General features: G+C 43.6%; 1 protein-coding gene across 3 annotated transcripts in view; it reads left to right on the plus strand.

Annotated features, from left to right (window-relative positions):
• Positions 1-16,491, plus strand: part of LOC143144453 (agrin) — a 772,831-nt gene that overhangs the window by 545,959 nt on the left and 210,381 nt on the right. For all 3 annotated transcript variants that reach the window (XM_076306867.1, XM_076306868.1, XM_076306869.1), the window contains one exon: positions 604-813. In XM_076306867.1, the coding sequence (XP_076162982.1) occupies positions 604-813 (210 nt within the window). The remainder of the gene's footprint in view (positions 1-603; positions 814-16,491) is intronic.

Raw genomic sequence — 16,491 nt, forward strand, 5'->3', positions numbered from 1 at the left:
CTGTTTATGTTCATCGAATACTGACCAATAAATGTTCGTTTAATTTCAGTATCATTCTCTTAAGCTCCCAATAATACTACTGTTTCATCGTTCTATTATCGTCAATATTTTATTACGCGAAATCCGAACTACTTTCGTAAACCATCGGCGATATTTCACCGAGAAGTTAATTTGCACGGTGCTTTATTGCTACGGGAATACATTTTTTTTTTACAAAAACAAAAAGAATCGAAATTTGAAACATTGAATACGGTTACTTTAATATTGCGTATGGGGACGCAAGCGTCAATAACCTTCCGGAATTGAATACGCGTGATTTGTGATATAAATCGAACGTTAGTTTGCGTTTGTTCCGCATCTTTTTTCCCCGGTGTTCAATTTAATTTAAATTTCTATCGGTTGTGTATGGACCGAACTGTATCGTTTCGCGCGACCGAATAATTTGCGCGATCTTTGTTTTATCGTTTTTTTTTTTTTTTAAACATTCTCTCGTTGCGTTTCGCTCGTGAATATCGATCGGTGCGTATCTTATTCGGATTTCGTTGCGTTCGAGTACCTGTAACGTAAACGTTTCTCTACGAATTAGTCGCATTCTCGTTCCAGAGCCCTGCGAGAAGACGTATTGTTCCTGGGGAGCGACATGCGTCGTGTTGGAAACCGGAAAACCTTCGTGCCAGTGCCCCGCCGATTGTCCTTCGACTTCTGAACCTGTCTGCGGCTCCGACAACGTGACCTACACGAACTACTGCTACCTACGACAGGCCAGCTGCCAGCAGAGAAAAACTACACGTGTGAAGCATCAGGGCGCGTGTGGTGAGTACAGTTCTTTACTCTTACAGTGTGCATCGCAAGAGAATGAACGCGATATTCTAGAAAACATTCGTACTTATCGTGAAAAATTCTTCCTAAATTAAAAGTAGATCCAAAAGCTGATACGTGCATAAGTAATCTGTCCAGTCTTCGTCGTTATCGATTGTAACTCGACACGGTCTAGGGTATACTTTCGACCAATTCTTCTGCATCGAGATTAATTTTCAAATGCACTCTCCTCGAAAACAAAGACTGATATAATTTCGTTGTTCTCTATTTTCGTATTATTTCCAACCGTGGAGTCTCTCCTGTCTCATCCGTACCGTGAATTTCGGTTCACGGTGTATACGTATCCAGTTAAGTGCACGAGTACTTGAATTTGAAATGCACTTCTCTCGAAAATGAAGCTTCCTGTGAAATACGATTAATCGCATCATCTATTATCCGGTTGCCGAAATATTCGCCCAGTTTTGCATCGAGCTACGTCATGACGGCGGAAACGCATCATTGCGCGACACAGTCTCTATCGAGCTCTGATCTCGAAACGCGTAACACTGAATTCTTGAGCGAATTATTAAATTCTAACGAGTGAATTACGAAAGTCTCTCCGGTTATAAAATTCATCCGATTGCTCATTCGATCAAGAACATAATCCACGATCTATACATACGTGCAATTATCTGCACGCGTACGAAATTGATTATCGAATGCATTTTCCTGGAAAACAAATCCTCCGATTCAATTTTTCTCTCCATTCTCAAATCTCTCCGATTCCCCATTTCCACCACAAATTTTCATCCACGGTGTAACAATACACTGTCGAAGCGAACGCAACAACGATCTAAAGAGAGTTCCAGATGTCGTTAACGAATGGTCGATTCTAGTTCAAGGAATGTGTTCACACTAATGCAGAAGGATCGTTCGCTACGCGTTCAACAGTTTAGCCAGTTTTCTTTATGAATTTTCTTTTCAGTTCCAACTGGTTCGCACCAAATAACACTCCTGTATATATCTTTATCTCAATTTTGTATCCCGATACGCGAGATCCCTAAACTGTGCATTATAATCCGAATTTTGCATCACGCACATTTAGGTGCACGCGTATCGGGTTCTCGAACGCATTTCTCTGAAAAGGTAATCCACCGATGCGATTACGTTACTTTCCATTCTGGTCTAATACCGAGCCACGGAATCTCCCATGCTGAGAACGAGATACGCGAATTCGTCGCTTCGCCGAAAGGAGCATCCAGAACGAAAAGAAATTTAAGTCGACGTAGGGGTGGTGGGGGATGAGTGGGACCAAAGCGAAACTACTTTCTCATTCATCCTCCATCGTTCTTCCTTTTTTTCCCCGCGAGAGGAGATACGAGATTTACCGTCCCGCAAATATTTTCCCTGGTCGCGACACCCGCATCTACGCGCGCGCGGGCTTTCGATTCCCTAATGGCGTTCGGTGGAACTTCCGCGAGAATTTCCATTCCCCACGGGGAGTAGATCTGTCGATGCAAAGCGGAAACTTATTGCGGCGGTATCCTGCGACGACGATAATGTCCCGGTATCGCGGCGCTTTCCAGAACGTCACGTCATATTATTCGCGGTTGCGGATATCGTCCGACGCGAAAATAGAGACGCGGAGGGGTGTCTCGACGCGCGCGTATCCCCGGACGTTTCCGGACGCGCTGTAAACGGGTGGGTGGGGTAAAAGGTGTGCACACGGGGTGGTATATAAACGAGGAGTTATGCCCCCGTGCACGGAATAAGGATTGACGTGAATCCATTTGTCGCGGCTGTAATTTCCAAAGAAATGTGTCCGGTGTCCGTTATTCCTCGCGATAGAACGCAACCGGTTCGTTTCGTGTACAGATACACCGTCTTTATTCGGTAACACCATTTTTGGTTCCAGTGACCGTTTTCACCGATTTAACCACCAATATTGTGTATTCTTTTTGCACGTCGCGTCGTTTATACCGCGATCCAGGTATATGAGAAAATTGTCGAGAAGTATCAAAAGCTTGCGGAGACCAATTCGGGTAATTATAGACGAAAAGTAACGCGATCGAATATTGACGTGTACGTATTGTATTTTTTTATTCTATAAGAAGCTTTAAAATATTTGTAAGATTTTCGTTATTGTAACTTCTTATACTTACGGCTCGTGATTCCGTATGAGAGTAAATTTTCGCGATCGATCGATGTTCATCGTACGTGCGTACAAACGACAACGCAGCGAGATAAAAAATTCTCTACACAAATTCTGACGGTACGACTCAACAAAACATCTACAACTCGAATAAACGCGTCAACGTTACGTCTCGTTGCGTAGCTTCGTTTCTTCTCGTCAGTCTCGATTTTTCCACTTTAAAATTATTGTCGTTACCACTTCCGCGGGAATTGAACATCCTGAACCGATGTAGAGCGTTTTTGCACGCTAGCCTCGGCTCACGATCGACGAGAACGTTCCGCCCTCTTTGAAAGTGGCCGGTAAAAATAAAACACGTATATCGGTGGGAGTGATCTGGAAAATTTGAAGACATAAGGGACGCGCGTGTGGGAGGAGCCATGGGAAAACAGGGCACACGGGCTCGAAATGTATTTTATAGCTCTCGGATCTCTTTTTACCCAGGCCCCGTCCGGCGGGATCTCACCACCATGAATTAACCATCGCCCGATACCCGATTTTTGCTCCGTTAGAAAGCTCGCCCCCGGGGTCGCCCGCGCGCTGATTCTCAAAACGATCTTTTATTCAAACGAGCCTACGCGCGCTTGTATCGACACGTTCCTCTCGAGCATCGGAAACAGGGGAACCCGTGAAAATCGTACAGGCGGCAGCCCCACCAATGGAATGTATTACCGGGATCGAGACAGGACCCGACATCGTACGTGTTCATGGAAATTACTTGGAATACTTTCAAGTTTGCCCGCAATACCTCGAACGAGCTCGACGCGACGCGAGATCGTCGAGAAAATTCGAGCGTGCCGCTACCACGCGAAAATTCTCGATACTCCTGAGTGCAGATTGTGTCCGCGAGATACAGCCCCGGGGAAGCTAACACGAGTTTGATAAAACAGGGAGTCCTCGAGAACCTTTTCGGGGACGAATCTTTCCATTCCCCGCGAAAGAGAACTAAGGGGAAGAAATCTCGGGGAAATCTGGCGGGGAATTGTTTAGGAATATTCGTAGAGTGGATAGTTCCGATGTTACGATAGTGGAAAGAAATTGAGGAATTTATAATTCTACCCTAATAAAGCAGGGTGTCGAGAATCTCTTCTAGGGATGAATCGTTCTGCTCGTAAAATAGAAAACTAGGAGGAAAAAATCTCGGGGAAATCTGGCGGGAAATTGTTTAGGAATATTCGTAGAGTGGATATCTTCGATGTTACGATAGTCGAAATAAGTTGAGGAATTTATAATTCTACCCTAATAAAGTAGGGTGTCGAGAATCCCTTCCAGGGACGAATCGTTCTGCTCGTGAGAAAGAAAACTAGGAGGAAAAAGTCTCGGGAAATTATTTACGAATATTCGTAGAGTGGATATCTCCAATGTTACGATAGTTGAAATAAGTTGAGAAGTATATAATTCTGTCATAATAAAATAGGATTTTGAGAATCTCTTCCAGAGACGAATCCTTCTGTTCGTGAGAAAGAAAAACTTAAAGGAAAAAATCTCAGGGAAGTTTTACGAAAAATTGATTCACGAATATTTTCGGAGTATGTAGTTGTCATTTTAATATTACGATCTCGATCGCGGGACACGTGGAACGATACTCGACGAGTCGTTGAGTATTTTTGATCGCGAAGATCGATTTCACTTTCGGACGCACCCTCTTCTCTCGCGTTACGCGCAAATAAACTCGAGAGAAACATCTCGAGAGTGTTCGTCGATTTTCGTCGTGGAAAGTCTATCGAATGCTTCCGGCAGACCGTGCACCGCGCTCGTTCTTCTCCTTTCGTCTTGCAGTTTCAATTACCCTTGAAGACTCCGGATCTCGAGAGGTCTGGGAACGTCACGCAGGAGTCAGGACTAACTGAGATCTCTGGAGAAGCCAAATTTACGAGAAAACTCTCGGTGGGCTCGTTTTTCTATCGGTTTATTCGGTTCCAGCGTAACGGTGCCCGCGTCTGAGAATTTTCAACCACCGTGTCGTCGTTTATCTTTCGCTGGAACTTACTCGTCGCTCTGTGAAAATTAGAGGAGGATTCGAATCCGTGCCGGTGGATAAAAAATTGAGAACTGTACGATCCGTCCTGTGCGTTCGATTATTTTTCGTTGTTTCGAACGATGCGCAAAAATGTTACTCGCCGAAAATTGCGAGGTTCGTGGAAATACATAATATGGTACCAGTGTTTTATTTTTATAGGTGAAAATACAGAGACAGAGGTGTCAATTTTTTACGCTCGATTACTATAAAATTACACCTCCTTTCTTAAATACTACGACTTTTGCAATATCTTCGCGTACCGTTCAAAATAATAAAAATCTTCGAGTAGACAGGCTACGTGGAATTCGAGTATCGTCTGTGTCACTATTACTCGTACAATCCTTTAAAAACTACGAATTATTTTCCGTTCGTAATTAACGGTGCTTGAAATTGTTCAAGATAACAAACGATTGCACCTATAGAACAGATTCGACAATTGTACACCAACCTCGAGGAATAAAGAGCAGCGAACGATCGAATCGGAGTAGACCGGAGCTAAAATTTGATGCATCGTATAATTGAATCGCGACAAATACTACAGAATATAAACAGAGACAGGACGGAATTGAGGAACGCGAGTGAACCGGCGAAGAATGTTACCATAGAAAATTACGAACGTGCTTAAAATATTCACGCTCGTTGTACACGATTCGCAGCTTCGTAGCGAAAGCATCGAGGCACGAGCGGAACAATATCGATCCGTTGGTACCGCGCTGCAATTTCTGTTTGCGCCGAGTTGATTTATCATTTGTAGTCTTTTTATCTACCGTGCAATGAACGATCGACGGAAGGGTAAGTTGAAAGAGGGTCGAAAGGGGACGCTGAACGGAGGAAGTCGAGGACATCGAGCGAGGAAAAGGAAGTTGCGTCCCCGTAATTCTCGTTCGGAAGTCGAACGGACTCGAGTGCGCGTATATCACGCTCGTCGTTTCCCTCTCTCTCTGTTTCTCTCTGTTTCTCTCGCTCCTTCCACCACGGCCGCCCTTTCTACCGTCTACTTTCGTCCTTTTTCCGCCCTTATCTTATCTGGCGTGGTTCTACTTCGTTGCAGCCCCCTTCGCAGCGAGCGACTCGCAAACGCGGCGAACTTCCGTGTTATTAAACAAAACTGCCCGACTCGAAAGAACTGTGAAACAGATTCAACGTTCGCCTTTATTGTAGCAAGGCGGAACGTAAGTCCCTTTTTATGTTTGCTTTTTTTTCTTCTTGTTTTCGTTCCATTTCCACCTCGTAGAGACGAAGTGATTTAACGGTAAACGCACAGGCAACTAGAATCCTTTCGTTGGCTGGTAAAACGATACGGTGGAAAGCGCGAAAGAGAGAATTATTTACACGACTATTGTTTACCGTTACGGTCCAAGGGGATCCGGTCCGATGGTAAAAACAGTCGATCTTCTTCGCGTGCCAGCTTCGTCGAAGTTTCCGATCTTAAGAGAGACAGAGTCGCGAACGTTGCTCGAGATAGAGCGGTCGTGTAATTGTTTCTAGCTTCGATTTGGAATTTTCGACGTAAGAGAACTCTACGAGAAATCTTCAATTTTGAATTTTTAACGTAAGAGAACTCTATAAGAAATCTTCAATTTTGAATCTTCGACGTAAGAGAACTCTACGAGAAATCTTCAATTTTGTATTTTTAACGTAAGAGAACTCTACGAGAAATCTTCAATTTTGAATCTTCGACATAAGAGAACTCTACGAGAAATCTTCAATTTTGAATCTACGACGTAAGAGAACTCTACGAGAAATGTTCAATTCTTAATCTTCAATGTAAGAGAACTCTTAGAACTCTTACACTCTGTACACACGATTACACTTTACACATACATCCGTGTAACCGTATCTACGTAACGGGATAAGAAATTAGTAATTATCTCGCGATAACAGACGTATACACGCTCCAAATTAAATATGCAATCAAACTTGTAAACTCCGTTCCCGAAGAGGTGAAAGACTCGGTCGAAGAGTTCGTAGAACGCACTGAAACAGTTCCAGGATGAAAAGATCTCTCGACTCGGCTCGAATCGACCGTAGCGCGAATTAGTTAAACAACGGAGCTTCCTTCGAGACCGCGTCATTTGTCTACGGTTAACCCGAGGCGTTCGCGGGTAAAAAGAAATGTTCAATTTCCAGAATCCTGTAGCGCTCGTAATCGCGGATGTGCTCCACCGAAAATGCGGGCCGCGGAAGTACCCGGCGCGGGAGCTTTCTTACTTGCCTTGTCTTCTCTCTAACAGCTTTCTCGTGTGCGCGTAAATTATTACGCGAGCAAACAATGCGAGACGAGCGTCGCGGTATCGTGTAAAGTAGCCGGGGCGTCCCTGGTGGTTTTCCTACGCGAGTTATCCATCCGATGTTCTCCACTCCCGGCGTACGTATTCTCCTCTACGCCACCGCGGTGTTCAAAGTATCTCGTTCAGGTGCGTTCGAGTTTCATCGCCGCGTACGCCCGTTATACACCCCGTTCTTATTCCTCCGCGCGTGCTTTCAGCGTTCCGCGCGCTCCTTCGCCGCCTTTCTTCCTCGATTAATGCACACTCGGAACTTGTTCAAGCGTCTTTCGCCAACGCTCTTCCATTATCTGCCGACGATCGGCTGCGATTCCGGGAATGCGTTCCCCTCTACCAGCGAATAAAACGGATAAACGAAACATTCGGACAGCCGGGGGAGGGGGGGAAACGAAACAGGGAAAAGGGCAACGAAACGACCCTTCCCTCGTTGCATTCACGAAAGACGATTACGCGATACGAAACTTCCGTTGCGATACGAAACTTACTCGGTTCGCGTTGAACGGAATTTTCGAGGGATCGGGTCTTTCCGGACCCGGCGAGACTTTCACCATTCGATCGTACCGTCGACACAAGTTCGTTTTTAGAAATTTGGAAAAGATGCAATAACGGAATTTTTATTCGAAACTTCGTCACGGACCATTCTGCCTTCGATACTGTTTGAAACAGCCCGGGTCTTTTCTGACCCAGATATACGTGAAACAGAAACGAAAGTACGATGCAATAGCGGAATTTTTATTCGAAACTTCGTTACGGACGATTCTTCCTTCGATACTGTTTGAAACCGCCCGGGTCTTTTCTGACCCAGATATACGCGGAACAGAAACGAAATTTCGTTTTCAATTATCGGTAAGAGATACAGAGCGACGTATTGTCTCATTGTGTGTTTAGTACCGTGGATGGATAGATGTGTTGCCCGCTCGATTAAAATTTCAAGTCGAATTCCTTCCTGAATTTTTGCATCGCTTTTGTAAGCTTGAGAAACATCATTCCGAGGAAAACGAGTTCAAAGTTTCGACAAGTCTCCGACAAGAGACGTTTTCTTCCAACTCGTAATTTTCCTCCAATTCTAAGTGAAAGTTTAAACAAAAATTCGATTTTCGCTTGAAGGAGATCACCACGATGCAGAATCAAGAAGTTCATTCAAGAATACGTATTTCAAATGGTATTTCCAGATTCGAAAATATGAATCGTAGAATATTTCTTGTACTTTTTCGAACCAGTTTTCTTCGAATCGCGATCAATCAATCGATTTGGAATTTTCACAGTACCTTCTCGTGACTAACCTTCACCGTCTTTGGATCATTCTCGATCGTTCGATCGGTTCGCGTAAAAATTGGCCACGTGTTTGATTCGCGGGAAATCGTCGAAATTGGCGAAACCGTCGTCGAATCGGCCGACTTTGATTTACGCTGAAACGTTGCTCGGATTGTTGCGGCGAACTGTGACCCGTTTCTGCTTGAGTGTTTTTCTGTTTTTTTCCCCCCACAGGCTTCGGTGCCTTTGTTTTTAATATCGAGGAGGAACAATAGCGTCGAATGATGGAAAGCTTTCGAAACGTTGCTCGCACGAATCGCGCGGGCAAACAGAAACGAAAGAAAGAATTGGGAAGCTGTCCACCATAATTCAATTCGGTCGCTGATTTAGTCGAGATTTCGACGTACCGATGAACGTAACACTTTTTCCATTTTCGACGTTCGTTGAAAAAGTCTGATCGATTCCTTTATCGTTACACGTACTTTTCATTTAGAGACGAGTACTCAAGAATTGGTAATAATATTACACGATGTAGCAGCTGTTTCTTAATGCGCGTAACAGGGACAAAGAAACGACGAATTTTCTTTCACTTTTACGAAACACTCTCGATTAAAATACAAATTCGTACGATGAAAACTTGCAACAACTACGAGTACAACGAACGAAACATTAACACCAGAACTATTGACGGTGATAGTATTATTATTTATTATCAGATCACATACGTGATCTTTGATGTTAGACAGAAAGAGGACAAATTAATTCACGAGTACCGTTAGTTGTCTATTTTCATAATTTTCCACAAATATTATAGGCAAAAGCACCGTCAGTAATTGAGTAACTTCAAGAACTTCGAAACAAGTCCAATTGACCCTTTTGGTAGTGCTCGACCCTTGTCGAGTAGAAATCTACGAAATAAAAATCTCACGTTTACGAGGTGAAACATTGTATTTCTCGGGTTGGGAACGAATACGATCCGATACGATCGGAAATGGTGGGAATTCGTTCTCGGGAATAATTTCTCTCGATTAGCAAAGATTATATTCCCCTCTATTTTCTCGGTCGTAATCGTGTATGTACACGGACGAGAGCAGCGAGAAATTAAATTAATTTTATCGGCTTAAGGGAGGCCCCTTCCGACCCGGATACCAACCCCGATCCCTTCGTTTCCGACTCACGTCACACCACCGGAAATGCTCGGCCGCCGTTCCTGTTTCTTCCTCGGAGGGTTGCCACTTATCACGCACAGCGAGGCTATAGCAAGGTCTCCATATTTTTCGCGATTTCCAGACGCTGAAACTCTTCCTCGTTACAAAATTTCAAACGCGTCACGCGATCTGCAAAAAACGTAACGATACTGATTCGATTTTGGATGAAAGTTTTAGGAAACGTTTCGAATTGACTCTTTTATCCCGATAAAAAGGAGGAAGTATTATTGCTGAATATCTTCGATCACGAATTATGTTCTTCGAAAGAAATATTAAAGATTCGAACTGATGTTGATCCTCGACGTAGACACTTTTACTAGTTCGATATATCATTGGAAAATTTATGCACAATTTTAGAAGTTACCGAATTGAACGAATACATCGCGTCTTCGAAGAGGTTACGAATTTCGAATATAATTGTATCAAGTTTGTATTTATATTTTGTGTTAATCGTAGCAATTGATTCCAAGTACTTTCACGGATCAGTTACAGAAAGATAAATGTGATATGCATTGTAAACCTAATTCTCCTTATTGTGGAGTGTAGACCGTGTCTGACCATACACGATACAATTCTACTTGGATTGATCCTTGTCTTTGTATATAATCTGTTCTCCACATCCCAATTGCAATGTTTTCTTACAATTTTGAACGCACAACTTTAAAATCATACATTTCGCGAAAAAATACGAGAAACCTGTACAAATTTCTCCGTACTTCCATTTCAGGGTTTCGAAGTGTACCACTTTTTTCTCCCATTAGAAAAGCTTCGAAATTGTCATTTCGTCCAATCGAGCTTAAAAGGAATATCGCATTGACGTGCCCTCGATCGACGAAGCTTTCAACGGAATTCGCGATACTCTGTATCGGTTCGAAAAAATTCTCTCGCGCCACATTTATTAAACAGTTACTCGGGCGCTGTTTCCGTTCGGGGAGAAGAACGAAGAAAAATAAAAAAAAAGAAAAAGAAGAAAGAAACGCCGCCTTAATTCCGTAGCTTTTTCAAAGATCTCGATAAAGTTTCGCGCGCGTTTCGCTTAAATATTCCACGACTCGTTCGATCGGTCGCTCGCTCGCGTTAATTGGAAAGCAAACTGCCCTATCCGAATCGCCGTGGTATCGTATGCTATTAGATTCGGTATCGAGAAAGGCTATTACTTAAAATGCGCGAAGACGACAAAACTTCGCCCATCGTCTTCGTCGTCTACTTTCCAAGTATCCTTTCCCTCCACCTCTATCGCCTTGATACTCCGATAAAACGCTGATTTTAAACCGTGATCTAATTGACTTCGGGCGATTTGCATTATGGATAACGCAGACACGCGCGCGCTCGCTCGCGCTCGCGGCTGGTCGATGTAAATCGAATGAACGTTAAGTTAATTGCCGATCGAGATTGGATTTCACTCGAATACGCGGGCTTTCTCGACTCTACGGCGAACGAGTCCTGCCCCACCATGGTATCGTTACCGGGAAGCAGTTCGAGCGATATTAATAGGTAAGTCGAGATCGAGAATTTTTACGCCGTCAGACGTCGCCCGCGTCAAAGCCAATGGGATGTAATTAAGTTAATCGGGGACTATCTCTTCGGTACACTTCATTACATCCTCGAGCCGTAATGGAATCGGTGCTCGGCCAACTTTTATCCAACTTTCTGCCCCGGTAAATCGTCGATATCTCACGGTTGTTCTTATCCAGCCGTTTTCAACACCAGTTACGTCAAAACGGAACGAAAAGGAATCGTTCCACGTTCCGCTCGGCCCGATGTGTAGTCAATTCTCTTCGGCACGTGATGGAAGTAACCGATTCGCGAAACAAATAATTCCAAGAATCCCGATTTCCGATCTTGGAATTAGACGATCCGAAAGTTCATTAGCGTTGGGGAGTTATCGAATCTGGTTGACGGTATTTTTATTAATGTTATTATTGTAAGAAGGAAGAGCTTTCTGTAGACACATCGTAATAAGAAGAGAGTGTACCGATGGATGGAAAAGAGGAACAATGCGAGAGTTAAATGATTATTATTATTTTAAGAACAACGAGCACTCTGTAGACACATCGGAATGAGGAGAGAGTGTATCTATGGATGAAAAAGAGGAACAATGCGAGAGTTAAATGATTATTATTATTTTAAGAACAACGAGCTCTGTGTAGACACATCGGAGTAATAAGAGAGTGTACCGATGAACGAAGAAGAGAAACAATGCGAGAGTTAAATTATGATACATGGGTATATTCGTATGAAACGATGCGAAGAAGTTGGAAATAATAATTACTCCCTTGTACAATATTCTCCGCTCTGCGAGACGATGTATCAATGTTGAACTTTTCGACATTTAGATCGCAATTTATTTCGGTATCGAGTATCGTAGGTAAATAAAAGATTGGTGATCTTTCTCTTATCTCTCAGCGCATTCGTTCTGATTCCCCTCGAGGTAGATTCGATTTGTCTGTAATTTTAATGCAGCGTAACGTAAGAATTTGTGTTACATGTATTAATGTACTCGACATAAGAGCGAGACTAAAAGACCGATGGATATTTTAAGCGAGAGAAAAGTTAAATATCCCTTTCTCTTAGTAGATCGATCATGAAAGATGAACAGTTACAGAAATACACTTCCTTCTCCCATTATCTCAAACGTGTCACTCGTCCGAGTTCAATAAGAATCCTCCGTAACTGAACCTTATCACCAGTTTAAGAATATTAAACGAATTGGTCACTAAATTTGTATCACGTATCACTTGTTACGTATCAAACCATTTATAATTTAACACAAACGTAGCAAAACTTTTCAAATTTTATTCCATAGAAATTCCCCTTTCATTCTCCAAAAAAGGCTTCTTTCGAACAGTTCGTGCAGAAGTCAAGCCACAAATTTTACATCGCCACTTTGATACCATTCTTCTTTCTAACATTTACGACCCATCCTTTCACCAATACTTTCCCGGTAAATTCCCCCGTTAATCGCGAACGAATAAACAACGAAGAATCAACGTCTCCGATACCAAATCGATCAAAGACACCGTTCGAACGTTTCTCCAGTTGCGCGACTGAATTATTCCTCGTGACGTGGTGCACGACCATGGTTCGTTCGTCGAGGCAATTCGATTCGTACGTCGGTCTCGTCGATACCCAGGGGTACCAACCGCGTCTCACGGCATTCCATCTTACTCAACGTTCTTTCGCATTACCGTCAGAAGTTTTCCGCCCTTCTGCTCTCCACTCCTGATCCTTGACCCGGGTGTTCGCGCGAAATGGATCAATTTCGGCCTCCCGTCCTGATTTCCTCGAACCATACTCGCGAGGCTCGCGCAACAATGTTCCGTGCTCGTCGAGAAACTCGTTTCTCTCTCGTGCATCTTCGTTTCGCGTAATCGTTGCGTCTCCGTCTCGTCGTCTCGAGTTCCTTCGACCGGTCGCGCGATTTCCGTGGCGTTTCGCGTCTCTCGGGAGACGTAGTCGCGGGCTCGAGAAAGTCTGCGAAAATATCCACCGGAGAATATAAATTCGATCCGAGCCCCAGCGGGAAGCCCGTGATTTAAGCGAATCCGATGAAGCCTGATCGCCTAATGTGTTCCGGGTACGTCGACGCGATACAGGACACCTAAGCTCGCATACTTTTCGGAAATAGCGACGCCCGGACGTTTCGACGCGAACGTGTGTGCTCCAAGCGAAAAATGGAACACCGCGTGGAGAGGATCCGAGCAGGAATGAATGGTTTTCTCAGGAGTTCGTGGCGAATTTTAACGAGTAAATGTTCATAAACGAAGATTGTACAAATTTTCGTTCAGTCGCTTTAGGTATAAATACGAATGTTAGCTTCGACTGAAATCCTTCGAGTAGTTAGAAAAAATGTAGGTGCAATCTCGATTGTATCTACGATTGCGTGCAATTTTGATGCAATCGGGACTGCATCTATGATTGCATGCAATCTTGATGCAATCGTGATTATTTGTCGACTTGCAACGAGAATATTGTGCGCGGGTATTAGGATCGATCGAAATACTTCTAATCTTACGAAAAAAGAAAATTTATGTACAAGCTTGTTAACAACGAAAAGTTTCTCTTTTTCAATATTGAGAGACTTAACGAGTTTTAAAGTATGTACTTTCGTAAACAAATATGTTTCTCGATTGCTGTATTTCCCATGCGTTCGTCAGATATTGCAATCCATTTTGTCCATTTACAAACAATTAAATATGTGTATTCGTACGCAGGAAATCGATGAAAGCGATCAACATTATATAGTTCTGTGGAGATTGAAAGTGAAAAATTCTGGAAACTTTTCCCAAGCATAGAATACCACCTGTATACCATCTGCGCGTGCACGTCGAGCTGCAAATCTATTGAATTTTATTAAAAAAATTGCGATTTGCCTCAAAGTCGCAACCAATCGCGTTAAATCGTTTCCTTCGTTCACGATCGAATTACCGAACCAGATGCGATCTTACCAAAGTATATCCTACGTGTAATTATACCGAACAAAAGTACAATTTGGGAACTGTGATATGGAAGACAGGTGTTGCTAGTAAAATACGTGGCCCTGTACGCGCGAAATTCGACAGTATTATATTCGGATGATCGCGCGATTAATGACTGGCCCGTATATATCATTCGTGAGAAATTGATGCGTCGACACGGGTATAATTAAATAATAATCAATATTAATTGTCAGAAAATACGCGCGTGTGCTCAATTGGACGCTAGCGACGAACTTCAATAACAGTAATTGCACGGAGGATTGTATTAATAACACGATTCGCGTATCGCGATACCGGTTGTCCGTTTCGATGTTACACGAGGCGATCGAGCGGCTCTCGTTCACGATTAACGACGATCGATGTATCGTGTATCGCACGTAATCGTGTCTACGGCCTTCTTGGTGGATCAAGATGTACGTTTTCCATCCATTTGGAGAAATTGGAAAGCAACGTAACAAGCACCGGTACAGAAATTCTATCCCGGCGGGGACCATTTATTTTCACGCGCGGTGCAAATTCTATCCAGACACGGCCGTTGCTTCTATTCGCTACGGAAGACGAACGACAGTAACCGATATATGGTTTCCCGGCCGACAAACATTGCGAAAAACGCCCCCTCGAACCTGTAGCCGCGAGTAGAATAGACCCGCGCACGATCCACCGTGTCGGTTCAAGCCCGGTATTTATCGTTTTCGAAGTAGACTCGATCGTGTATGTATGCGAAGTACTTCGTAGAAGCTTCAAGGTGAACCGAACGTGCACGATGCAGCGTGGTTTTCGAGTGTACCTTCGTTGGTGAACCAGTTCCGCGTGTATAACCACCAACGCGGTCTTCTGTCCGTCTGACTACGCGCGATCGCGATCTACTGCCGCGATAATCGGGCTCGGTGTTATTTTCATTCAATTCGTTGCATTTCTCGATTGATAATTCAACGCGGGGTTGTTCGTACAATGAGACACAATGTACAGCCGTACGGTTCCACAGAGCGGGGATAAAAATAAAATTACCAAGAAGGGATGAAAGTAAACAGAAGACAAATCTCATCGTAACCGGTATCGAGGTTACGATATTCTTTGGCAAAAGGATACATACTTTCCACGAGACACAGGTACTTCTCTCTCGCAGAAACTACAATATATTATACCACTATGACTGCTAGCCCAACCGCTTTATTACCGCTACAACTCTTGCAATTACTGCAACTACTCCAACCGCTACGTTTATAGCTACTTACTCCAATAATCAAGTTTTCCACCCGAGGGCACAAATTTTGCCTTCCCAACGTAAAACGTTTCAATCGAAATACGATAAATGAAAATAAGACGAAAGGAGTCCTCGTTATTCCAGCTTGTATCTCTCCCCTTAACCCCTCCGAAGGATTCCTTGAACGTGATTTCTAATTTTTGGGATTCGAATTGTAGCAGTATAGTCTGTCCGTGGAAGATCACATATCACACCTCTCTAATGTATACGTGGTAATGCGTGAGAATAAAAGGGATTGCGTGCGGTCCGTAGAGAATCTGAAGTGTTTAGAATAGACGAGCGAGTGAAGTATGTAAGAGGAACGATTGATATAGCACCGTACTGGGAAATTTTTGGCGTACGTGACCAGACGCATGGAGCGAGAGGGATTGAGAATTATGCGAAGAATAATGCGAGGATATAAGATACGGGAGAAGAGTGTTCATGGCAGTAGTAATTGTTGGAAAATCGTAAGCGTAATCGGGTCTTTCTCAGAAAGAATAGCGCACTCAACGATTATTACTAATCGCGTGTTTTGTTAATGTTTCGTTCCTACTGTTACCTCGTTCGATACACTTACATCCTAGAACTTTATTCACCCTTATTTCACAACCACCACCAATAAATAAACAATTCCTACATATCACTGATTATGCAAAACTACACATTGTATCGCTCTGATCGTGTCTAACCCTCTCGACCGTTCAAATCGACACATAATTTAACCTCCGACCACACATCGAGCCGCTCTAATTATCGAATCTCGCGTTTCGCGATTCACTCGTAACCGACGCGTGCGATTATCGTTGCGCTCCGCAAATCCACGTACACGTTTTCCTTCTTTCGTTCAACGATCCAGCTCGTTCCACGTAAACCGTGGCTGCTCGCAATTCGCGCGAGACATTGCTACAAATACCGAGCGAGCACCGCGGATTTCCAACCGCGGCAATTTAACGATCTCGAGGCGCGGTAGGTCTCGCGCGCTGGAACTAATATCGCCGTTCCCCTAAT

The sequence above is a fragment of the Ptiloglossa arizonensis genome, chromosome 3, assembly GCF_051014685.1.
Source record: "Ptiloglossa arizonensis isolate GNS036 chromosome 3, iyPtiAriz1_principal, whole genome shotgun sequence".
Classification (NCBI taxonomy): Eukaryota; Metazoa; Arthropoda; class Insecta; order Hymenoptera; family Colletidae; genus Ptiloglossa; species Ptiloglossa arizonensis.